The sequence below is a fragment of the Heterodontus francisci genome, unplaced genomic scaffold (assembly GCF_036365525.1).
Source record: "Heterodontus francisci isolate sHetFra1 unplaced genomic scaffold, sHetFra1.hap1 HAP1_SCAFFOLD_240, whole genome shotgun sequence".
In the NCBI taxonomy this organism is placed as follows: Eukaryota; Metazoa; Chordata; class Chondrichthyes; order Heterodontiformes; family Heterodontidae; genus Heterodontus; species Heterodontus francisci.
Window position 1 is genome coordinate 722,664 of NW_027140128.1, and position 26,756 is coordinate 749,419.

The 26,756-nt window shown below is 43.7% G+C and overlaps 1 protein-coding gene across 1 annotated transcript; it reads right to left on the reverse strand.

The window, feature by feature from the left end:
- Positions 1–281: 281 nt before the first annotated feature.
- On the reverse strand, positions 282–24,824 carry LOC137358902 (probable G-protein coupled receptor 139; the record flags this gene model as incomplete). The annotated part of the gene is made up of 3 exons (XM_068025112.1): positions 282–1,186; positions 4,019–4,025; positions 24,633–24,824. Coding segments are annotated over 3 exons (1,104 nt in total), but the record flags the coding sequence as incomplete, so codon positions are not given.
- Positions 24,825–26,756: the final 1,932 nt, after the last annotated feature.

Genomic DNA, 26,756 nt, shown 5'->3' on the forward strand with positions numbered 1-26,756 from the left:
CCATAGCTAAAGTTGCCGCTCCCATGCTGTCACCATGCATACAGGCCACGCCATACACTGTCACGACAGTGACATGTCCCGCACCGCTCTGGCTCCATACTGTGTGCACCCGTCCTCGTTCTGCCTCCATGATGTCAGGCCCCGCCCCTCTCTGGCACAATCGTAACAGGCCGCACCCCCCGCCATGTCTCCATTGTGACAGGCCCCACGTCACTCTCTCTCCAGAGTGACAGGCCACGATCCCCGGCTGCTGGAAATAGTCAGTAATTTAGTTTCTCTCATCACTGAATGAATTTAACAATTGAAGTAAAGGGATATTTCAGCGCATTCTTCAACTGCTCTCTGAACTGACTCTGAGTCACGGCGTAAATCGCAGTGTTTGTGGAGCAACTCAAGAGCTGCAGCATGAAGCCCAATTCCTGCAAATAAGCAGGTGGAGCTTCAGACTCAACCACAGGCCCCAAGTTCAACATCCACCATCTTATTGTATTAACCGTAAATATTGCCCATAACAGAATGAAATTCCCCGAGATAACTAACAGTAAAATTATGGATTTCCTTCGGCTCTCCATCTCTGGGTCTCTGCGACTCTGCCCACTGCTGTGAACCCGGAGTCTCTTGCGTCCTCTGCTGCTCACTAAAATGTGTCTGACGGTGAGAGCGTTGAGCATCAGAATCAATATAAATGGGGCAATCGGGGTTAGAATGTTGTGGAGGAACTCGATTGCTGCCCAGACACGAGAGAAACTGACATCCATTGTTACAGAACAAAACAAGGGATCGTTCGACAGCCGATACCAACCCGTTAACATAAAATACCAGAAGATGTTCTTTAAACAGCTCAGCACAGTCAATGTTCCCACAACCACAGCCGACGTTTTCTCACTGCAATATTTACTTTTCAGTTTCTGGTAACAAATGGCCACAAATCGATCAAAGGTGAAAGTGACGGTGAACCAGACAGAACAGTCTGTGACTGTGTAAAGCAGGACGGCATGGATATTACACACGGGGATGTACCACAGGAACAGAAACTGTTCACAATAAACAGTGGGAATATGTCTCAATATCAGGTCCAGGATAATGACCAGTAGATCCGCCGCTAACATGGCCACCAGGTAGCGAGTGACACATTTGGAGAGATGGCACCTTCCCCGAGACAGTATCCCAATCGTCAGCACGTTAACTGTGAGGAAGGGAAATAAACAGATAAATTATACATCAGGCTGGAGCAAAGTTACCAGTTTGATTGAGGACTTATTGAGATTTATAAATGTGTTCCTGTATCCAGTGAGGTATTAAAATGATTGGACCTGAATGAACAAATGGGAAGGTCTATGATACGGTGGAAGACAGGAGAGATTAAATAACAAACGGATGATATCGAAATTGTCAAACTGAATGTTGATCATAATCCGCCCCCTCCCTCCTTTCCCCGTCTGGTTTAAAAACTGTTCCATCTCTAATCTCTCCCAGTTCCGCTGAAGGGTCACTGACCCGAGAGATTAACTCTGCTTCCCTCTCCACAGATGCTGCCAGACCTGCTGAATATTTCCAGCATATTCTGTTTTTATTTCATATTTCCAGCATCTGCAGCACTTTGCTGTTGTCTATAAAGCTCAATGGTGGACTGAGTGAGAGTTTCCCGCAGCTGGGAAAGGCAGCACAGAATTCAATTATTTCAAAGCAACAATTGAGAATGAGTCCACTGAAAAAATAATGAAACAAATAATCTCAATTGTTACTAAGTTGACTGTAAACAAGGGAAGTTATCAGGAAATTTTACACCAGGTTGGAAGAAAAAACAACATTTTGAAGGAATTTGGGGTGACATTTGTACATTTGTTACCACATTCAGTGATGGATCTAGTTTTTGTATCAATGACAGCAATTGCTGCTGGGGACAGGAAGCTGAATATAGTGGAGCCAGCGGGGTTCCTGACGGCAGGCCGAATATAAGAGGGGAACCCGGTCTTAGCAATTCAGAGCTCATTACTGACACAATTCAGTGGCACTCGGGCAATTAATTGCCTGGTTACATGGTGCACATCCCTTTAAGGTTGGGGATTCCGCCTGCCAAAGTTGCTGAACAATTAGAGGGCCAGCAGCTCAGTTGTATTTTCAACACCACCCGGACCTTGGGAACTGCCAGTACTTAACAAGGCCTGGATGTAGGGCCATTCTGGATCCTTAAACCCTAGATTAGTGACCAGATCCAGTCAACTGGTCATGGCCACTGCCAGGACAGCCCTGGGACCAGGACCCTGACTAAAGACCTGTACCCCTGGCAACAGTAGCAAGGACACTGGAGCCAATCATTGAGTAGGGCCACTGCCACCAATACACCAGGCCACGAACCCATGGTATAGGTGGGAAAAGGGGTGAGGTTCTCAAATCAGAATTTAGGGAGTTAAGAAGGAAATTAAAAGCAGGACCTCAAGAACAGTAATTTCAGGTTTACTCCCACTGCCACGTGCTAGTGAGCATCGCAATAGGAGGATTGATCAACTGAAGACGTGGCTGGAGAATTGATGTAGGAGGAAGGGAATCAGATTTCAGAGGCATTGTGACCGTTTCCTGGGCAGGTGGGACCTGTACAAGATGGACAAGCTACACCTTAACAGTACTGGAACGAACATCCTCACAGCAAGATTTGATAGTGCTGTTGGGGAGGATTAAAACGAGCTTAACATGGGAGTGGGAACCTGAAGGGTAGCTCAAATTGGAAGTAAAGCTGATAACAGGAGGTAGAAAAGACTGTGAGGCAAAAGGGAAATAAGGTGGTGTTGCGCTGATAATAAGGGATGAAGACAGTATATTTGTAAGGGAGGACCTCAGATCGGAAGAAAAAAATGTGGACTCTGTTTGGGTGGAGCTAAGAAACAGCAAGGGGCAGCAAACATTGGTAGGAGTTGTTTATAGACCACCAAACAGTAGTAGTAGTGTGGGACATGGCATTAATCAGGAGATTAGAGAAGCATGTAACATCGGTAATACAGTAATCATAGGTGACTCCAATTTGCAAATCGACTGGGTAAACCTAATGAGCAGGATGAGTTTCTAAGTGCGTCTTCGGGATGATTTTCTTGAGCAGTATGTTGAGGAACCGACTAGAGAACAGGCTATTTCAGATCTAGTATTAGGTAATGAGAAAGTTCTAATTAATAATTTTGTTGAAAAATAACCTTTCGGGATAAATGACCGTAATATGATAGAATTTTACATTTTGTTTGTCAGTGAGGTTGTTCAATCTAAAGGTAGGGTGTCAAATTTGAACAAAGGGAATTATAGAGGTATGAGGGGCAAATTAGCTGAAATATTACATAGTTTACAGCAACGATACATTTCTTCAAGGCACAAAAAACCCGAAAAGTAAAGGCAGTCAACCCTGGATAACAAAGAAAGTTAAGGATTGTATAAGATTAAAAGAAAAGGCCTACACAGTGACCTGAAATAGTAATGTAACTGAGGATTGAGATCATTGTAGAAAACAGCAAATGAAGAAACGATAAAGAAAGGGAGTTTAGAATATGAATGTAAGCTAGCAAAATCATATAAACGGACTGTAAAAATCTTCTATAGGTACATAAAAAGGAAACGTTTGGCTAAGACAAATGAAGGTCCATTGCAGACAGAGTCAAGAATTTTATAAGGTGGAATAGAGGAATGGTAGAGAAGCTAAATGATTATTTTGTGTCTGTCTTCGCTGAGGAATATGTAAGAAATCTCCCAGAACTTGAGATTCAAGGGATTATGGGGAATGAGGAATTGAAGGAAATTAGTATCAGTAAGAAGGTTGTATTGGAGAAATTGATGGGGTTGAAGGTTAATAATCCCCCAGGACCTGATATTCTACATCCCAGAGTGTCAAGTGAGGTGGCAATGGAGGTAATGGTTCCATTGGTGACCATCTCCCAAAATACTATCGATTCTGGAGCGTTTCCTGCTGATTCGAAGGTCGAAAATGTCTCTCCACTATTAAAGAAGGGAGGGAGGGAGAAAACAGGGAATTACAGACCTGTTATCTTTGCCTCAGCCATTGGGAAAATGCTAGAATCTATTCTAAAGGATGGATAAATGGAATCTTGGTTAATGATGATCTTATTGGGCAAAGTCAAATGGATTTATGAATGGGAAATCATGTTTGATGAACCTGTTGGAGTTTTCCTTTGAGGATGTTACTAATAGAATTTGATAAAGTGTAGTCGGTGGACATGTGTACTTGGGTTTTCAGAAGGCTTTTTATAAAATCCCCCACAGAAGATTGTTGAGCAAAATAAAAGCAGATGGAATAGGCAGAAATATACTGGCACAGAAAAAGGATTGGTTAACAGGCAGAAAGTGAAGAGTCGGAATAAACAGGTCATTCTCGCATTGGCAGGCTGTGACTAGTGCGATTCTGCAGGGATCAGTGCTTGGGCCCAGCTGTTCACAATATTTATCAATGATTTGAATGTCGGGACCAAATGTAATACTTCCAAGTTCGCAGGTAACACAAAACTAGCTAGGAATGTGTGCTGTGAGGAAGATGCAAAGCGGCTTCAAGGGGATTTGGACAGACTTACTTCGTGGGCAAGAACGTGGCGGATGGAATATAACATGGAAAAATGTGAGATTATCCACTTTGGTAGGGGGAACAGATGTGCAGGGTATTTCTTAAATTGTAATTGATTAGAAAGTGTAGATGAACAAAAGAACCTGGGTGTCCTTGTCATAAGTCACTGAAAGATAACATGCAGGTGCAGCAAGCATTTAAGAAAGATAATGGTATGTTAGTCTTTATTGAAAGAGGATTTGAGTACAGGAGTAGTGAAGCCTTGCATCAATTGTATAGAACCTTGGTTAGAAACAGTGGCGCAGTGGTTAGTACCGCAGCCTCACAGCTCCAGAGACTCGGGTTCCATTCTGGGTACTGCCTGTGTGGAGTTCTCCCTGTGTCTGCGTGGGTTTTCTCCGGGTTCTCCGGGTTCCTCCCACAAGCCAAAAGACTTGCAGGTTGGTAGGTAAATTGGCCATTATAAATTGCCACTAGTATAGGTAGGTGGTAGGGAAATATTGGGACAGGTGGGGATGTGGGAGGAAGATGGGATTAGTGTAGGATTAGTATAAATGGGTGCATGATGGTCGGCACAGACTCGGTGGGCCGAAGGGCCTGTTTCAGTGCTGTATCTCTAAAAACTAAAACTGTACCTGAAGTACTTTGTTCAGTTTGGTCCCCTTACCGCAGGAAGGATATTACTGCCATAGAGGGAGTGCAACGAAGGTTCACCAGACTTATTCCCGGGATGACGGGACTGCCCTATGAAGAGAAATTGGGGAAACTGAGCCTGTACTTTCTCGAGTTTCGAAGAATGACAGGTGGTCTCATTGAAACCTACAAAATGCTTTCGGAGATAAACAGGGCACATGCAGCTAAGATGTTTCCCCTGGTTGGGGAGTCTGGAACCGGGGACACAATTTCAAATTAAGAGAGAAGTTATTTAGGACAGAGATGAGGAGAAATTTATTTACTCAGAGGGTTGTGAATCTTTGGAATTCTGTACCCCAGCGTCCTGTAGAAGCTCAGTCATTGAGAATGTTTAATGTAGAGATAGACATTTTTTTTAAAATACAGATTGCATAATGGGATATGGGGGCATTATGGGAAAAGGGCATTGAAGTGGATGATCAGCCATGATCATATTCAATGGCGGGGAAGCCTGCATGGTCTGAATGACCTACTCCCCCTATTATTTCCTATGTCTTTCTCTCTCTTTTTTTCCTTGCATTCCAATTCAAGTCTCCTCTGTTTTAATGGTATTTTAGCAAACGTTACCCTCTCTGTCTGTAACTCCAACCCTGTTTCTGAATTTTCTGGTTCAAGTGAAAAGTGTTTGGCCACAAGTTTTAGGATTTCGGATTTTTTTTAGCTGGGGCAGGGAATGTCATTCCAAGCTGTCCGGCTGCATTCCTTAACTCTTCTATCGATACGGCCTTTAACTTAACCCAGGTTACTTCATGATGGCGTTGGAATGTACAGTCCTCAGTTGTAAACATGAACGAAAACCACAAGAACACCTGTACTGAAGTTTAGTTTTCCCTCTTTTGGTAGGGATAAATTTGGTCTCCCACTTGCAATTTCTCGTTTGTCTGTGAGTTGCGATCCCGGATGATCCCCAAAAAGTCTGTTACGGCCAGGTGAGGAGCGGGTCTCTGGCTTCCCTTTCGCTGATTCAGTTGCTTGACTGCAACAGGGTTTATCTTTTTAACCCAGTTCTTGAACTGTACTTTTTCCTGTTCCTCTGATGGAATTGCAAATGAGCCAATCAGACAGGTTTTCCTGAGTTTAAACAAGAGGTATGTTTCTTACACTTAACACTCAAACCTAATTTAAAATGCTAAAAATATGCTATGCATTCACGCACACATTCACAAGAGAGTCTCTCACACAGACAAATAGATTACAGACGGAAACAGATTTGGTGCTTGGATTAAAGACCGGGATAAATGGAATTTAAATACGTGATATGTGTCCAATAGTCCTCAGCCGAAGTTGCAGTTTTGAAGTCCACGCTGGGCCATGTGCACGCCTGTGAGCTGGCTTTGCTCAAAGTTACTGAAGTCAGAAGAGAAGGTTGATTCTTGTCCTCTGGTTGCTGGCTGTAGCTGTCTGTATACTTGAGGGAATTCCCAGTCATAGCGGCATCTTCTTTTAATACTTTCTGAGAGGGGAGTGGGGGTAGGTGCTTGGTGGTAGAGAGAGAGAGAGAGAAAGAGCCTGCTTTGGTGATGGATTTTCAGTTACTGTGTCTGCTGTCCGTGGGATAAAGCTTACAGTTTCTGCAGAGCTGTGACGGCTTTCACATGAGTCCATCAAACTCTTTTGTTTTTTATATTATTGAGGGTTATTCTGGAATCCCCTTCTGGAATTCAAGGTGCTGCATGCACCCGTGTTGATGAAGCAATTCCAGATAATTCAATCAGAGTAAGCCATTGTTCTGGTTAGGCTTTGGGAGACTTTTCGTCTGCAGTTTGATCTTTTACTGTTTCACATCTCACTTACGGTGGCCATCTTGGATGCCAGCGTTTTGCTTTTTAAAGTTACTTGCAAGACTTTTCATTAAAAGTTTAATGTAAGTTACCAATTAATTCCATTAATATTTCCCCTTTGGCTTGTGGAGCTTTTCATGACACATATTAATAGAAGAGGGAAACCCTCCAGTGACACAATTAGGGTCCACGGCGACTGACATTAATTACAGTCACTCAACAAACAGGTTCAGTAAACCCCTTTTAAACCAGCACGTTTTGTACCACAATAAACGGACCATTTACCCAGTCTGGATGATAGATATGAGGGTTGCTGAAGGAAGGAATGGTGGAAATGGCAGAGGCACTGACCATAATCTTCCAATCATCCATGGATATGGGAATGATAACAGAGGGCTGGAGGGTTGTAAATTTTATACCCTGCTTACAAAAGGATACAGAGAATAACTCCTGTAACTACAGAGTAGCCAGCATAGTGCCACCGCTGGGAAATGTTCCGCGTTCACAACCCAGGACAAAAATATTAATTGTTTGGAAAATTATAGATTTATAAATAACTTGCAGCCTGGATACAGTAATGACAAAGCAAGTCTGGAAGATTTCAAAAATTCTGTTTATATAGTGTGCTTAATGTAGCAGAACATCCAGTGGTGCTTCACAGGAGCATTATAAAACAAAACATGACAGTGAGCCACAGCAGGAGATATCAGATCAGATGACCAAAAGCTTGGATCAAAGAGGTGGGTTTGAAGGAGAGTCTTAGAGGAGGAAAGTGAGGTGGAGATTACGGAGAGGTGTAGGGAGGCTATTGCAGAGGGTTGCACAAAATGTCTGAATTAATGGAGAGCAGCTATCTTGGAGGGTTGCGGGGCTGGAGGAGATTACAGCGATAGGGAGGGGCGTGCCTTTGGTGGGATTTGAAAACAAGGTTGAGAATTTAAAAATCTAGACTTTGCCTGACTGGAAGCCAGTGTAAGTCAGCAAACACAGTGGTGACAGGGGAACGGGACTTCTTGTTACTGAGATGTAAGCAGGCGATTTTAGTGATGCAACAAATATCAGGTCAGAAACTCATCTCGGAGTCAAATGTAACACTAAAGTTGCAAACAGGCCGATGTAATCTCATACCGTTGTCAGGGAGAGGAATGGAGTCTGTAGCAATGGAGGGGAGTTTGGACCAAGGACCAAAACAATGACTTCTGTCTTCCCAATATTTAATTGGAGGAAAGTTCTGCTCATCCAGTACTGGGTGTTGGATATGCAGCCTGATAATTTAACAACTGTGGAGGAGTGGAGAGAGGTGGCGGTGAGGTAAACTTGATGGAGTTCTTAGATGAAGCAAAGGAGGTGGCTGATGAATGTACATGATTGAAGTTATGTCTTTGGACTTTCAAAAGGCGTTTGATCCACTTCCGCTAAGAAACTGTTTGTCGCCTCAAACCCAACATTCAGCTTCGATGGGAAGGCAAAACAACTTCTTTCCCCTCCTTCAGCATAGCCTGGACAATAACCCACGTTCGTATCCACCTATTATCACAATGCACACCCACCATGTTCTCCTTCCCAAATATCCAGGAGTTTTAGCCCCAATTCCTTTCACCTTTTATTCTCACCTTCACTTCGTCCCCAGATTAAATTCCATCCCGGGCAGAATGCCCACTGAGGGGCCGGGCGCTCGAAATTTCTCTGCATCCATCCTGTTGCTGTTAATGGACTAAAAGAGCCATAAAATCCAAAAAGAAACCCTCTCCCACAGCCCTCTGATCGTGTGGCTTCCTTGAGCTATAGGTTATTGCAGGTCTCTGTTGCTGTGTTTATCCTGGATATTACATTTCCAGGTTCTTTTAAATCCATCAGTTTACATTTCTTTGTGAGAGAGCAGGAGCTATGAATATATGTTTAGAAGATTTCCCTGTCAATCATTCCCATCACTATCTCTTCCCAAACTTTGTACAAAGGCATTAATGAAGGAATCAAACACATCAGGTCTTGAAACTTGTCTGATAAACTTTGGAAGTTGAAAGTGCTTATTGGAGGGGATGTATTTCTGCAGACATATAGCAGATATGAAAATAACCATTATTGGGACATGCTTTGTACATGTAACCTATGTGTATACAATGCTAATAACACAATGCTTTGATAGCATAATGATATTATGGGAGTGCTTCTTTTTTTTCTTCAAGAGATGATATCTAAATTGTGGACTGAGTGAAGTGTGCACAGACTGCAAGGCACCTGGTTCCAAGCAGGACAACAAGTAAAATGAGAGGAATAGTTATAACTGTCACATGATTTGATTGTTGATTTTAGTCTCAGTTTGCACTGTGAAATAAGTGCAACCTGGACCAGCAACATGCAGTGAGCTGTTTGCAAACCAGCGAAAAAAGCTACTCTCTGTAAAAGAAGACTTGCCGCTCTTGCAAAAAGAAATCCTACTTTTGAGGTGTGGCTATCGCCTACCTGGAGAGAGGAAAGGACCCCCGGAGGGAGAAAAATACCCAGGAAAAGAGGAGTTGCTATTCTCTGTGGAGGAAAAGCTGTTCTGCAGATAGGAAGCCCCTGCAGTTTGAAAGGTAACAGATTCATGTTTCCTCCAGTCTCTGAAGAATCCCTGCCTCAAGAGTGATTCCTGTTGCCTCTTGTGTTTTGGGAGATACTGAAATATCAAGAAAGCATCCAATGCTAGACTGCTACTTCGAAACTCAAGTACACCTGTTGCTACCCCCTTGTGTGACGGCTGCTGCAGCCAAAACAAAAATAGATGCTACAGAATTACTGGGCTGTCCTCTCAGCATATCTGGCACCAGTTGCAGCCACAAAGTCCATCAAAGTTCTGAACCTCCTCAGCTCCTTTCTCCCAGGATTTGACTGCTGTCTTTCATCTGACAGAAGTTTCCATTCTATTGCAAATTCCACACGTACAGTTTCCACACAGAACAGCCCACCTCTCCAGAACTTCCTCAACTCTGCTTACTACAGTCTCGATGGTGTGCATCCACCAGTAGCACATTTATCCGAGTCCTTCAATGACAGCTGTAAGCACTTAATGGCCAGGTCTGTTTAATCAGCCACTTTAAGTAAAAGAAACAGTTCCTGAATTCAATCTTCACTTTCTTTAGCTTGACGGCGGTCCACTCCTGGGTGATTGGCCTGATATAGAGAGGAACATGTCTTATTTTATCAGATTCCAATCAGTTTCAGTTTCCCCAGAAACCCAAAGATTTTTCCCAGTTTCTGTTTCAGCATTGCTTTCCATTTCTGTTTCAATGTTAGTTTCCCTTTCAGTTCGGGCATGTCTTAAAAGACAAGCTTTGAAAAAAAAATGTCAGTGACCCAACATTCGACAAGTCATTTGATCAGCCAGCAGCTGGCACAGCCGCCACCTCCCGCCCCCCACCCCCCCATCCATTGCTCCGCAAACTGCAGATTTCATCACCTTGCTAAAAATGGTGACAAGATGAGATAAAAGTTCATTAATACAGGCAGTTGACAGCAGCAGGGACTGCAGTGAAAAAGATCATGCGGCTTCTGGTGACTGTCCTACTTGGGTGATGGAGAATTTGGCTGGCTTACGAGATGCCCGAGCCTCAGACTGGCTCCAAGTCTGAATCAGATGGTGAAGAGACCATTTGTACATCGGATAAACGTGCTTATTTTGGGACAATATGGCAGAGCCCATGGGATACAGCGGAAGACGAGGAACATATGAGAGTGCTCAACAAACATTCAGTTCTTATATTGAAATAATTGATATGATTTTTAGGGCTAATAACATTTTGAAGGTGGGAATGAAGATATCAAGGCTCAGACTGTAAGAAAACAATGCTGTTAATGGAGATTGGCTTGGAAGTGCATGGCACTCTAACAAATCCTACTCCAACAAGGTAAACAATGTGTCATTTGAAACAATCATCAATAAGTTGGAGGAACATTTCAACTCAAAGCCATTAGAGATAGTGGAAAGCTACAAAGTTGGAACCAGACATGCGAAAAGTGGTGAAACAGTTGGTGAGTACATTGTGGCAGTGAACAATTTAATATTCCATTGCAGTTTCAGCACATTCTTTGACCGTGCATTATGAATCAGATTTGTGTGTGGATTGGTGGAGTTACTAAATACATAAAATCTTATATTTTATCTGGTGTAAACGATGACACGTTCTATAGAAGTTACGTAAAAAATGCCCAGAGAATTCATCCTGTGCAAGTGACTAGTACAGCTTTTTTCCACAGTCAGAAGGATTTTGCCAAGCCTATGAGGAGAAAACTAGTCAGAAGTATGCTGGTGATGGCGGTTCAGTGTCTCGTTATCACTGCAAGGGCAACCACACGCATTACCGTGTCAGTAGAGAAATGGCAAATGTTTTAATTGCCAAACGAATGACCACATTGCAACTGCTCGCTGAGAAAAGGCCAAAGCAAGAAAGGGAAATCATTCCGGTGGAATGCAAAACACTTACAGCACAAGGGTGCAGTTCAAAATCTTTAGTAAATCAAGAGTGCTTAAGTAAAGAGGAGCTATGGCTCTTCAACATTTATGCCACCAGCAATAACTCAAATGACAGAGTGCTTTGTGCAAAGGAGTTAGTAAATCAGCAGTGAAAATTGCTCCATTATGAATGCAGATATTTACGAGGTCAAATTCAGTGTTCTACCTCTAACTGAGAGCACAGCTCAGGTGGAAAACTACTCTTCTGATGTGTTAGAAACGTGTGGACAAATGGAGTGTAATTTCCAACATAATGGCAAGTCCCTCAAGTTACCTATTGTTGCAGTGAAATATCTCAACCAACCAATGTTAGTTGTCAAAGACTGACTTGACAAGCTGAAGTTAGAGTGGAAGCACATTTTCCACTTTGCTACAGTCGAGAAACTTTCTCAGCCATTGAATAATTTTCAGGAACATGTCCGTGGCTAGCTATGAAGACATAATCGGTGTGAAAGTGCACATCTGAATCAGGTCTGAATCAAAACCAGCAAATTGCAACGCTGGGCCAGTTCCTTATGCTCTAAGAACCCAGGCTGAAGACGAGATACAGAAGCTATAGAGGAATAATGTGTGAGTGATAACTGATCACAGCGATTGGCAACCCCGATTGTAGTTGTGCCCAGATCAGAACAAAATCATAAGACTATGCAAGGACTACAAAGTTGCAATCAGCCAGGCAGTGGATGATGAGCAGTATCCACTGCCGACCTCTCAAAATTTGTATGCGGACTACCTGGGATGCAAGCTGTTCATGAGGTTGGATTTGTCCCATGCTTATGCGTAGCTCATGGTGGATCTAAGAAGTCGGCAGTATCTTACAATAAATGCACACGTGGTGTTATACTCGTGCACAAAGCTGTCTTATGGTGTGAGGTTCTCTCCAAAAAGCTTCCAACTTACAATTAATAAGATTTTGTAATGAGTTATCCATTGATTGTGTAATCAGGATGATGTGTTAATCATGACTGCAACAGAGGAAGAGAATCTTCAAATGATGGATGAAGTATTAAAAGGTCTGCCTGATCTCAATGTGAAGTTAAAAAAAAATAGCAAATGTGCCTTTGTTCTCTCTGAAGGTATGCATGCAAGATAAGCTTGACAGGTGATGCATTATTCATTCATCATAGCACAAATCGTGACCTGTAGCCAACATGCAAGGCTTCACCTATGGAGTTGAAGCAGTGATCAATCATGCCATGTATGATGGTCAAGAGAAGCATGTTCTTCATGTGCATTGACTAAGAGTGAATGCAACTACACGCAGGAAGAAAAGGAAGTGATTGGGATCATCTTCTGGATTATAAGGCTTCACCAGTTTTTGAAATGTGAAAACTAAAAACCACAGTAACAGATCATAAATATCTACGAATTATTCTGGGACCTACGTCTAAAATATTGACAGTGGTAGCATCAAGGATTGAGGGTGGGCTGTACTTCTCTTACAGTATGATTACATCATCAAATATCACAGTTCGGAGAAGAATGTTAACGCTGATACACTGTCGTGTTTGCTGCATTAGATCTCAGAATTAGGCAGTGAAGGTGCAATCTTCACAATAGGTGTAGTGGATGATGACTTTCCAATCACTGCAACTGAAATTGCAGCTGAAACTCAGAAAGACTCAGTGTTGAAACAGAAATCCATGAACAGGCATTGAATGGATGGACAGAAAGTGACCAGTGTACAGTCGGGGAACTGAATCCATTCCACAATCATCACAATGAGTTGTCTTGTGAACAAGGCTGCATGAAGTGGGGTCATAATGTGGTGGTACCAAGTTCTTTGAGAGATAGACTTCTGACAGAATTCCATACCGAACACACAGAAATGGTCAGTATGAAATCCATGCAATTGTTTTGTTTATTGGCCTTTTCTAGACAGCTATCGAGGATTATTGGTTCGCAAATGTACTACATGCCAAAACTGTAGAAATAAGCTGCTTCAAATGCCTTAGCAATTGTGGCCATGGACGAGTCGACCATTTCAAAGAATTCATGTATAGCTTTGTAAGAAAATAAAATTACTATTTCTTAGTACTGATTGATAACCACTCGAAATGGATCAAATCAAGGTCATGAATGTAAACACCAATGCTATTATTGCTTCTCATGCTTTACCAAACGAGTTTGTCTCAGATAATGGCGCTCAATTCAATTCTGCCTCGTTCTAAAATTTCATGAAGCGAAATGGTATCAAACCTCCCCTCACTTCATTATCATCTGGCATCAAATGGAGCTGCTGAAAGATCCTTAGGATAGTGAAAGAAGCAATGACGAAACACATGCTTCATGGTTGTTCAAATCCCAGTATGTATCCGCGGTTGGCTAATTTCCTGCTGAGGTATCGAACAATCTCACCCTCCAGTACAGGGTATACACCTGCTGAGGTTTTGGTGCATCACAGAACCGTTAAAGTGCAGGAGGAGGCCATTCTGCCGATCGTGTCCTCACCAGCTCTCTGAAAGAGCAACTCCCTCAGTTCCATTCTCTCCCTTCTCGCCGTAACCCTGCACGTTCTTCCTTTTCAGATAACTGTATAATTCCCTTTTGAATGCTTCAATTCAACCTGCCTCCAGCACACTCTCAGGCAACACATTCCAGATCTTAACCACTCGCTGCACGAAAAGGTACTGCCTCATGTCACTTTTACTTCTGTATCAATTTAGTTGTATCTGTGCCCACTTGTTCTCGTTTCTTTCACGAGTGGGACCAGTTTCTCTCTGTCTACTCTGTCCAGTCTCCTCATGATTTTGAACACCTCTATAAAATCACTTCTCGGCCTTCATTCTGTGAGGAAAACAGTGCTAACGTCTCCAGTCTATCTTCATAACTGAAATTCCTCATCCCTCGAAACTTTCGCATGAATCCTTTCTGTACTCTCTCCAATGTGATTACATCTTTCTTAAAGTCCAGCACCCAGAATTGGACGCAATACACCAGCTGAGGCCAAACCAGTGTCATATACAAGTTCAACGTAACTTCCTTGTTCCTGTACTCTGTGCTCCTATTAATAAAGCCCAGTATACTATGTGTTTTATAAACCGCTCTCTCAACCTGCCCTGTCACCTTCAATGACCTATGCACATATGCACGCAGGTCCTTCTGCTCCTGCACTCCCTTTAGAATTGTACCCTTTATTTAATGTTGTCTCTCCATGTTCTTCCTACCAAAATGAATTACTTCCCATTTCTCTGCATTGAACTTCTTTTGTCACCTGTCTGCCCATTCTACCAACTTGTCTATGTCCTTATGCAGTTTAACACTATCCTCTTCACAGTTCACAATGCTTCCAACTGTCGTATCATCTACAAATTTTGAAATCGTACCCTGTGCACCAAGGTGTAAGTCGTTAATCTATATCAGGAAAAACAAGGGTCCCAACACGGACCCCTGGAGAACTCCACTACTAACTTTCCTGCAGCTTGGAAAACATCCAACAACCAATACGTTTTGCTTCCTGTCACTCAGCCAACTTCATATCCACGTTCCCATCATCCATTTTATTCCATGAACTACACGTTTGCTCACTAGTCTGTTGCGTGACATTGTATCAAATGCCTGTTGAAAGTCTTTCTGCACCACATCAACTGCATTACCCTCATCAACTCTCTCTGTTACCTCCTCAAAAAATCTCCAGCAAGTTCGTTGAACATGATTTTCCCTCAAGGAATCCATACTGGCTTTCCTTAATTATCCTGCATTTGTCCAGGCAACTTTTAAGTTTGTTTCGAATTATTTTTTCTAGAAGTTTCCCCACCACCGGCACAGCAGCACAGTGGTTAGCACCGCAGCCTCACAGCTCCAGCGATCCGGGTTCAATTCTGTGTACTGCCTGTGTGGAGTTTGCAAGTTTGCAAGATACAGAACCTTAGAAAATAGGCGACATGTTTAGAGAGAGGATCTGGATCGGCGCAGGCTTGGAGGGCCGAAGGGCCTGTTCCTGTGCTGTAATTATCTTTGTTCTTTGTTCTTTGTTCCCTGTGTCTGCTTGGGTTTCCTCCAGGTGCTCCGGTTTCCTCCCACATGCCAAAGACTTGCAGGTTGATAGGTAAATTGGCCATTATAAATTGCCCCTAATATAGGTAGGTGGTAGGGAAATATAGGGACAGGTGGGGATGTGGTAGTAATATGGAATTCGTGTAGGATTAGTATAAATGGGTGGTTGATGGTCGGCACAGACTCGGTGGGCCGAAGGGCCTGTTTTAGTGCTGTATCTCTAAATTAAACTAAACACCGAAGTTAAACTGACTGGTCTGTAGTTGCATTGCTTATCTCTACCCCCTTTTTTGAACAAGGGTGCAACGTTTGCAATTCTCCAATCCTCTGGCACCACCCCCCGAGTAAAAGAAAGACTGAAAACTTATGGTCAGAGCCTCTGCAATTTCTACCCTCACTTCCCTCACTAACCTTGGATGCATCTATCTGGTCCTGGTGCTCTATCCACTTGAAGTACAGACAGCCTAGGCAATACATCCTCTTTATCAATTTTAAACTTCTCTACTGTCTGAATTACCTCCTCTTCCACCATTGCCTGGGTTGCATCTTCTTCCTTGGTAAATACAGATGCAAAGTATTCATTTAATACCTCAGCTATGCCGTCTGCCTCCATGGGTTAATCCCCTTTTCGGTCCCTAATAGGCCCCACTTCTGCTTTTACCACCCTTTTACTATTTAAATGTTTATATAAAATTGTGGCATATCTTTTAATGCAAGCTGCCAATCTCTGTTCATGCACTCTTTTTGTTTCTCTTATTTGCTTTTTCACATCCCCTCTGGACCTTCTATATTCAGCCTGATTCTCAATAGTATTTTCTACCTGGCATCTGTCATAAGTGCAATTTTTCTACCTTATCGTAATCGCTACCTCTTTTGACATCCAGGGAGCTCTGGATCTGTTTGCCCTGCTTTCCCCTTTCGATGTAATATACCTTGACTATGCCCAAACTATCTATTCTTTGAAGGTAGCCCATTGTTCATCTACCAGCCTTACTGTCAGCTTTTGACTCCAGTTTATTTGCCCCAGTTCCATTTTTACCCCATTGAAGTTAGCCCCCCCCCCGTTAATTATTCTTAGTCTGAATTGCTCTTTACCCTTTCCCATAATCAGCCTAATTCTTATCATGCAATGATCACTATCCCTTAGTGCTCTCCGACTGATAATAGATCCATTTGGCCCACCTCATTCCCAAGAATTAAGTCTAACATTGCCTGCTTTCTCGTTGGACAAGAAACATACTGTTGAAGAATATAGCAACATAGGAGCAGGAGTAGAACGTTCAGGCCATCGATCCTGCCCTGCCATTCAATATGATGCCGAGCGTGTACTATAGACCCTCACAAAGTCAGAGGGAGGTAGAAGAGAAGACATGTACGCAAATCTCTGAGAACTGGAGCCAGAATAGGATAGAGTGGAGGTGAAGGGTCTACTCAACTTCGCAGAGAGGTCAGTGACTAGGGGGTATGGATTTAAAGTGATTGGTAGAAACATTAGAGGAGAGATGTGGAAAAACCTTTTCACTCAAAGGGTGGTGATGCTCTGCAAATAACTGCCTGAAAGGGTAGTTGAGGCAGAGACCCTCAACTCATTCAAAAGGAATCTGGATATGTTTAGAGATACAGCACTGAAACAGGCCATTCGGCCCACCGAGTCTGTGCCGACCATCAACCACCCATTTATACTAATCCTACACTAATCCCATATCCCCACCCGTCTCTATATTTCCCTACCACCTTCCTATACTAGGAGCAATTTATAATGGCCGATTAACCTATCAACCTGCAAGTCTTTGGCATGTGGGAGGAAACCAGAGCACCCGGAGAAAACCCACGCAGACACAGGGAGAACTTGCAAACTCCACACAGGCAATACCAAGAATTGAACCCGGATCACTGGAGCTGTGAGGATGCGGTGCTAACCACTGCGCCACTGTGCCGCCCCACCTTAAGGGCCATACTCTGCAGGGCTATGGATCAAATACTGGAAGGTGAGATTGGAATAGGTGGATCGTTATTCGGACAGCACAGATACGATGGGTCAAGTGACCTCTTTCTGTGCTTTAAACTTCCTATGATTCTATGATAATCCACTTCAATGTTTGTTCCCGCCCTATCGTCATATCTCATTATGTCATTTGCATTTGGGAATCTGTCAATCTCTGCTTTAAACATACCCAATGATTGAGCTTCCACAGCCCTCTGGGGTAGAGAATTCCAAAGATTCACAACCCTCTGAATAAAGAAATTCCTCCTCATCTCTGTCCTAAGTGAATTCCCCCTTGTTCTGAAATAGTGTCCCATGGTTCTACACTCTCCAACCAGGGGAAACATATTACTTCCATCTACCCTGTCTGACCCTTTAAGTAATTTGTAGATGACAATTACATCCCCTCTCATTCCTGGAAACTCTAGAGAATACAGGCCCAGTTTCCACAATCTCTCTTCGTAGGACAGTCCCACCATCCTAAGAACAAGTCTGTTGAACCTTCGCTGCGCTCCCTCTAAGGCAATAATATCCTTCTTAAGGTATGGGGAACAAAATTGCACACAGTGCTCCAGGTGTGGTCTACACAAGGTTCTATACAATTGATACAAGACCACTCCTGTACTCAAATCCTCTTAAGATAAAGGCTAACATGCCATTAGCCTTCTTAATGGCTTGCTGCACCTGCATGTTAACTTTCAGTGATTTATTAACAAGGCCACACAGGTCCCTTTGTACATCTACATTTTCTAATCTCTTACAATTTTGGAAATACTCTGCACATCTATTCCTCGTACCAAAGTGGATTACCTCACATTTTCCACATTATATTCCATCTGCCACGTTCTTGCCCAATCACTAACTCTGTCCAAATCCCTTTGAAGCCGCTTTGCATTTTCCTCGCAACACACATTCCCACCAGGATTTGTGTCATCTGCAAACTTGGAAATCCTACATTTGGTCCCCACATCCAAATCACTGATATATGCTGTGAACAGCTGTGGCCCAAGCACTGATCCCTGCAGTACCCCAATAGTCACAGCCTGCCAATGTGAGAATGACCTGTTTATGTAATGTTCCTGAACATATTCTTGGAACTCTTGCACCTGACTGCCCTTTACACTAATAGTATTCCAGTCCATGTTTTGTTAATTAAAGTCCCCCTTTATAACTACGCTATAATTGTTGTTCCTTTCTGTAATTTCCTTGAAATTTGTTCCTGCACGTCCTTCCCACGAGCTGGTGGCCTATAGGCAACACCGAGCAATGTAACTGCATCTTTTTTGTTCCTTCGCTTTAGCCAAATTGAATCGGTCCTAGATTTCTGGGACATCCTTTCTCTAGCACCGCAATGTTCTCCTTAATCAATACTGCCAACCATCCGCCTTTTTTCACGTTCTTGTCTTTCCTGAATACCTTGCATATTGGAATATTAACACCCAGTTTTGCCCTTCTTTGTGCCAGGTCTCTGTTATAGCTGCAACACTATATTTCTTCACGGCAAACTGCACCTGTACGTCACAAGTATTATTAACCACACTCCTTGTATTCACATACAAGCGCATTAACCTTGATTCAGACTTTATTACTTTCTCCCTTACTCTGGCTCCACCTAATAACATACTATTCCCTACTCGCGTGACATCTATCTCCCCCACCATTCTGTGCACCTTGGTATTCTTCTCTACTAGTTGCTCCTGGTTCTCACACACCTGACAAGTTCCATCCCCCTGACAATTTAGCATAAACCCTCCCGAACAGCACTAGCAAATCGCCCTGCGAAGATATTGATCCAAGCCCCGATACGATGCAACCCCTCCATCTTGTACAGGTCCCACATGCCCCAGAACCGGTCCCAATGTCTTAGAAATCTGATGCCCTCCCTCGTACTCCAGTTCTCCAGCCACGTGTTCACTAAATTCTCCTATTCCTATTTCACTAACAATGGGACTGGGAGTAATACTTAGTTCAATGCTTTTGAGGGATTGCTTTTAAATATCCTTCCTAGCTCCCGAAAATATGCTTTCAGGAGCTCATCCCCTTCTTACATATTTCATTGGTACCAGTATGGACCACGACCTCTGGCTGTTCACCCTCCCCCAGAAGAATGTTCTTCAGCCTTTCCATGAAATCCTTGATCGTGGCACCAGGGAGGCAACACAGCATCCTGGAGTCACGTTTACTGCCGCAGGACCGCCTGTCTGTTCCCCTAACTAACGAATCCACTATCACTATTGCTCTTCCACTCCTCTTCCTCCTCTCCCGTGCAGCTGAGCCACCTGTGATGCCACAAACCTGATTCTGACAGCACTCCTCTGAGGAACCATCACCCTCACCAGTATCCAAAATGGAAATTCGATTAGTGAGTGAGATCATATCAGGGGACTCCTGCACTCCCTGCCTGGTTCTCTTAAACTGCCTGGCAGTCATCTGCCTGTATGTTTCTAACCTGCGGTGTGACCACCTCTCTAAACGTGCTATCCACATAGGTTTCTGCCTCGCGGATGCACAACAGTGACACCAGCCACCGTTCGACTTCCGAAACCCAGAGATCAAGCTTCTGCAGCCGGTAACACTTCCTGCAGAAGTGCTTGATTTGGACGCATGGTGTGTCCATGAGCTCCTATATGCCACAGCATGTAGAGAATGCTATGGACTCATTTTTGAGTGTGGTTCTACCAAACCGGACTGCTAACGTTGAACACAAACAAACCAATCAAAAACATCAGTATGACACAAACAAGGGAGAACACAGTTTCACAAAAAATGAGCATGCTTGTGTTTTCAGTCCATCTCACAAGTTACACAAGTCCTACCGAAATGAATCACTTCACATTTCTATGCATTGAACTTCATTTTCCACCTCTCTGCCCATTCCACCAACTTGTCTATGTCCTTTTGAAGTTCTACAATATCCTGCTTACAGTTCACAATACTTCCAAGTTTCTAATAATCAGCAAACTTTGAAATTGCGCCCTGTACACCAAGGTCTAGGTCATTAATATATATCAGGAAAAGCTAGGATCCCAACACAGATCCCTGGGAAACTCCACTACAAATCTTCCTCCAGCTCGAAAATATCCATTAATCACTACTTTTTGTTTCCTTTCACTTAGCTAATTTGTATCAGTTTTGCGCGTGGCACTGTATCAAATGCCTTCTGGAGGTCCATGTACGCCTCATCAACAGCATCACCCTCATGAACCCGCTCTGTAACCTCCTTATAAAAACTCCAGAAACTTAGTTAAACATGCTTTTGCCTTAATAGATTCATGCTGGCGTGCCATAATTAGCATACATTTGTCTATGTAACGATTGATTTTAGGGCAAATTATTTTTTCTAGACGCTTTCCCACCACCGAAGTTAAACTGACTGGCCTGCAGCTGCTGGGCGTATCTTGCCACTATTTTTTGACCTGGAGTGTAACGTTTGCATTTCTCCAGTCCTCTGCTACCACCCCAGTCGACAGAAGATTGATAAATTATGGCAAGTGCCTCAGCGATTTCCACCCTCACCTCCCTCAGTATCCTTGGATGCATCTCATCCGGCCCTGGTGCTTTATCCACTTAAGTACAGACAGCCTATCTACTACTTCCACATTATCAATTTTAAACCCGTCTAGTGTCTGACTTACCTCCTCTTTCAACATTGCCTGGGGTGCATCTTCGTCCTTGATAAAGACAGATGCAATGTTTTAATGTAATACCTCAGCTATGGGGTTCACACGGAGGATAATATCACAGAAGAGATGGTGGGATGCGGTGCCATTGTTACCGGACTAATAACGCGGACACCCAGCATATTGCTCTGGGAACAGGGGGTCGAATCACACCACAGCAGAAGGTGGAACGTTAATTCAATTAATAAATCTGGAATTAAAATGCTAGTCTAATATTGGCCATGAAACCATTGTCGATTTTTGTAAAAACCCATCTGGTTCACGAATGTCCTTTAGAGAAGGAAATCTGATATCCTTGTCTGGTCTGGCCTACATGTGACTTCAGATCCACAGCAATGTGGTTGACTCTTTCATGCCCTCTGAAATGGCCTAGCAAGCCACTCAGTTGTACCTAACTGCTCCGAAGTCAATAAAAAGGAATGAAAGCGAACGACCACACGACATCGACCTAGGCACCAGAAACGACAAAGCCAAACCCAGCCCTGAAGACCCTGCAAAGTCATCCTTAGTAACATCTGTGGCCTTGTGCCAAAGTGGGAGAGCTGCCCCACTGACCAGTCAAGCAACAGCCTGATGTAGTCATACTCACGAAATCATACCTTACAGACAATGTCCCAGACACTGCAATCACTATCCCTGGGTATGTCTTGTCCCGCCAGCAGGACAGACCCAGCAGAGGTGGTGTAACAGTGGTATACAGTAAGGAAGGAGTTGCCCTGGGAGGCCTCAACATTGACATCTGACACCATGAAGTCTCATGGCATCAGGCCAAACATGGACAAGGAAACCTCCTACTTATTACCACCTACCGCCCACCCTCAGCTGATGAGTCAGTGCTCCTCCATGTTGAACACCACTTGGAGAAAGCACTGATGGTGGCAAGGGCACAGAATGTACCCTGGGTGGGGGACCACAATGCCCATCACCAATAGTGGCTCGGTAGCACCACTACTGACCGAGCTGGCCGAATCTTAAAGGACAAAGCTGCTAGACTGGGTCTGGAGCAGGTCATGAGGGAACCAACAAGAGGGCAACGCATACTTGACCTTGCTCTCAACAATCCGACTGCTGCAGATGCATATATCCATGACAGTATTATTAGGAGTGACCACCGCACAGTCCTTGTGGAGACGAAGTCCCGCCTTCACATTGAGGATACCGTCCATCGTGTTTTGTGGCACTATCACCGTGCTAAATGGGATAGATTTCGAACAGATCTAGCAATGCAAAACTGGGCATCCATGAGGCGCTGTGGTCCATCAGCAGCAGCAGAATTGTACTCAAAGACAATGTGTAACCTCATGGCCCGGCATATCCCCCACTCTACCATTACCATCAAGCCAGGAGACCAACCCTGGTTCAATGAAGAGTGCAGGCGGGCATGCCAGGAGCAGCACCAGGCTTACCTCAAAATGATGTGTCAACCTGGTGAACCTACAACCGAGGACTATCTGCGTGCCAAACTGCATAAGCAGCATTCGAGAAACAGAGCTATCTGATCCCATAACCAACGGATCAGATCTAAACTCTGCAGTCCTGCCACATCCAGCCATGAAGGTGGTGGACAAATAAACAACTAACTGGAGGAGGTGGCTCCACAAATATTCCCATCCTCAGTGATGGGGGAGCCCTGCACATCAGTGCGAAAAATAAGGCAGAAGCATTTTCAGAAATATTCAACCAGAATTTCTAAGTTGATAATTATCTCGGCCTCCTCCTTCAGTCTCCATTATCACAGATGTCAAACTTCAGCCAATTCGATTCACTCCGCTTAATATCAAGAATAACACAAGACACAGGATACTGCACAGACTGTGGCCCCTGACAATATTCCAGCAATAGTACTGAAGAACTGTGCTTCAGAACTTACCGCGCCCGTAGCCAAGCCTTTCCAGTACAGCGACCACATTGGCATCTTCCCGACAATGTGGAAAATTGCCTATGCATGTCATGTACGCAAAAAGCAGAACAAGTCCAACAGGGCTGACTACCAACCCATCAGTCTACTCTCAATCATCAGTAAAGTGATGGAAGGTATCAACGACAATGCCATCAAGCAGCACTTGCTTAGCAATAACCTGCTCAGTGACACTCAGTTTGGTCTCTCCCAGGGAAACCCAGCACCTGACCACATCACAGCCTTCGTTCAAACATGGGCAAAAGAGCTGATCTCAAGAGATGAGGTGAGAGTGATTGCCCTTGACATCAAGGCAGCATTTGACCGTGTATGGCATCAAGGAGCCCAAGCAAAACTGGAATCAATGGGAATCAGGGGGGAAATTCTCCGCTGGTTGGAGACAAACCTAATGCAAAGGAAGATGGTTGTGGTTGTTGCAGGTCAATCATCTGAGCTCTCGGACAGCACTGCAGGAGTTCCTCAGAGTAGTGTCCTAGGCCCAAGCATCTTCAGCTGCTTCATCAATGACCTTCCTTCAATCATAAGGCCAGGAGGGGGGATGTTCACTGATGATTGCACAATGTTCAGCACCATTCACAACTCCTCAAATACTGAAGCAGTCCTTCTGGAAATGCAGCAAGACCTGGACAATATCCAGGCTTGGGTTGATAAGTGGCAAATAACATTCGCGCCACACAAGTGCAGGTTCATGACCATCTCCAATAAGAGAGAATCTAACTATCTCCCCTTGATATTGAATGGCATTACCATCGCTGAATCCCCCACTATTAACATCCTAGTGGTTACCCTTGACCTGAAACTGAACTGGAGTAGCCATATATATATAGCGTGGCTACAAGAGCAGGTCAGAGGCTAGGAATCCTGAGGCGAGTAACTCACCTCCTGACTCCCCACAGCTCATCCATCATCTACAAGGCACAAGTCAGGAGTGTGATGGAATACTCTCCACTTGCCTGGATGGGTGCAGCTCCAACGACACTCATGAAGCTCGACAGCATCCAGGACAAAGCAGCCCGCTTGACTGGCACCCCTTCCACAAACATTCACTCACTCCACCACTGACAAACAGTGACAGCATTGTGTACCATCTACAAGATTCACTGCAACAACGCACCAACGATCCTTTGAGAGCACGTTCCAAATCCGCGACTCCTACCACCTAGAAGTACAAGGACAGCAAATGCATATGAACAACACCACCAGTAAGTTCCCATCCAAGTCACACACCAGCCTGACTTGGAACTATATCGCCATTGCTTCTCAGTCGCTGGGTTAAAATCCTGGTGCTCCCTTCCCAACACCACTGTGGGTGTAGGTACCTCACATGGACTGCAGCGGATCAACAAGGCAATTCACCACCACTTTACCAAGGGCAATTAGGGATGAGCAATAGAATCTGCCCTAGACAGCGATGCCCACATCCCATGAATGAATTAAAAAAGTTGTTAGTCGGTAATGTAATTAGTCATGATGGAAAGCTCGATTAATTAATTAATTAATAGCTAGATAGAGAGTGAGAGACTTCCCAAGGACACCAGCAATAGCGAGAATCGGATAGTAAATATGCTGAATCATCATCAGTGCCCAATAGATCCGATGGTCTAATGTTACCCAATAATAATCTGCAGTAAGAAGGAAAAACAAAAAGGATAAACTCCTGTCCATTGTTGCAACATTCCAATCTATTGTTCTCAGATTCTGATCCATTGTTGTAACATTCCAATCTATTGTTCTCAGATTCTGATCCATTGTTGTAACATTCCAATCTGTTGTCCTCAGATTCTGATCTATTCTCTCAGTTTCTCTGCGACTGCTGATCTCTGTTATTGCCGGGGATGATGTTCCCACTGACACTTTGAAATAACACATTGAAAGGAATCCCTTATTAATAGAAGAACAAAACCCTCCAATGCTACAATTAGGGTCTATGGAGACTGACATTAATTACAGTCATTGAACAAACAAGGTTCAGTTAACCCCTTTCAATCAAATACTTTTTGTACCACAATGAAGTAGAACATTTAGCTGGTTTGGATGGGATAACTGAGAGTTGTTGATGGAAGGAAAGGAGGAAATAGCAGAGTCACTTGGAAGCATCTTTCATTCCTCCTTGGTTATGGAAGTGGTGCCATTGGATTGGTGGTTTGCATCAGTTAAACTTTGTTTTAGAAAAAAGAGGGATAGAATAAACCATGTAATTGCAGTGCAGTAAGACTCTCATGGTGATAAGATGGTGGGAACGTTTCAGTCATGGACAAGCACAAAGTTCCCTGTCATTTTACATGGGAACATAGGACAAGCAGAAGGCCATTCAGCCCATTGAGCATGCCCTATCATTCAATGTGATCATGGCTGATCATCTACTTCACTGTCTTTTTCCCACACTATCCTCATATCACTTTATATCATTGACAGGTTTCTAAATACCAATTCTGCTTTAAACATACTCAATGACTAAGCTTCCACAGCCATTTGGGGTAGAGAGTTCCAAAGATTCACAACCCTCTGAGTAAAGAAATTTCTCTTCATCTCTGTCCTAAGTGGCTTCTCTCTTATTTTGAAATTGTGTCCCCTGGATCTAGACTCCCTAACCAGGGAAAACATATTACCTACATCTACAGTGTCTATCCCTTTAAGTATTTTGTAGGTTTCATTCTTCAAAACTTCAGAGAATACAGCCAAGTTTCCCCAATCTCTCTTCATAGGGCAGTCCACCATCCCAGGAACAAAGTCTGGTGAACCTTCCTTGCACTCCTTCTCTGACAGTATCACCCTTCCTAAGGTAAGGGGACCAAAACTGCACATAGCACACCAAATGTGGTCTAACCAAGGTTCTATATAATTGAAGCAAGACTTCCTTACTCCTGTACTAAAATCCTCCAGCAATGAAGGCCAACATACCATTAGCCTTCTTAATGGCTTGCTGCACCTGCATATTAGCTTTCAATGACTGATTGACAAGGACTCACATATCCCTTTGCACATCTACACTTTATAATGCCTTATCAATAAAAAGAAATACACTGCACATCAGTTCCTCCTTCCAAAATGGATAACCTCACTTTTTCTCACATTATACACCATCTGCCATGTTTTTTTTTATTCATTCATGGGGCCAGCTGGCTAGGCCAACATTTATTGCCCATCCCTATGGGTGCCAATCAAGCAGGCTGCTTTCTCCCAGATGCTGCCGAGCCTCTTGAGTGTTGTTGGAGCTGTACCCATCCAGACAAGTGGAGAGTATTCCATCACACTCCTGACTTGTGCCTTGTAGTTGGTGGCCAGGCTTTGGGGTGTCAGGAGGTGAGTTACTCGCCTCAGGATTCCTACCTCCGACCTGCTCTTGTAGCCACAGTATTTATATGACTACTCCAGTTCATGTTCTGCTCAATGGTAAACCCCAGGCTGTTGATAGTGGTGAATACAGCTATGGTAATGCCATTGAATGTCAAGGGGAGATGGTTAGATTCTCTCTTGTTGGAGATGGTCATTGTCTGGCACTTGATCATTCATCAATTCTGTTCAAATCCCATTGAAGCTGTTTTGAATCTTCCTCACAACACACAATCCCACCTAGTTTTGTGTCATCCACGAAATTGGAAATATTACATTTGGTCCCCACATCCAAATCATTGATATATATTGTTAACAGCTGGG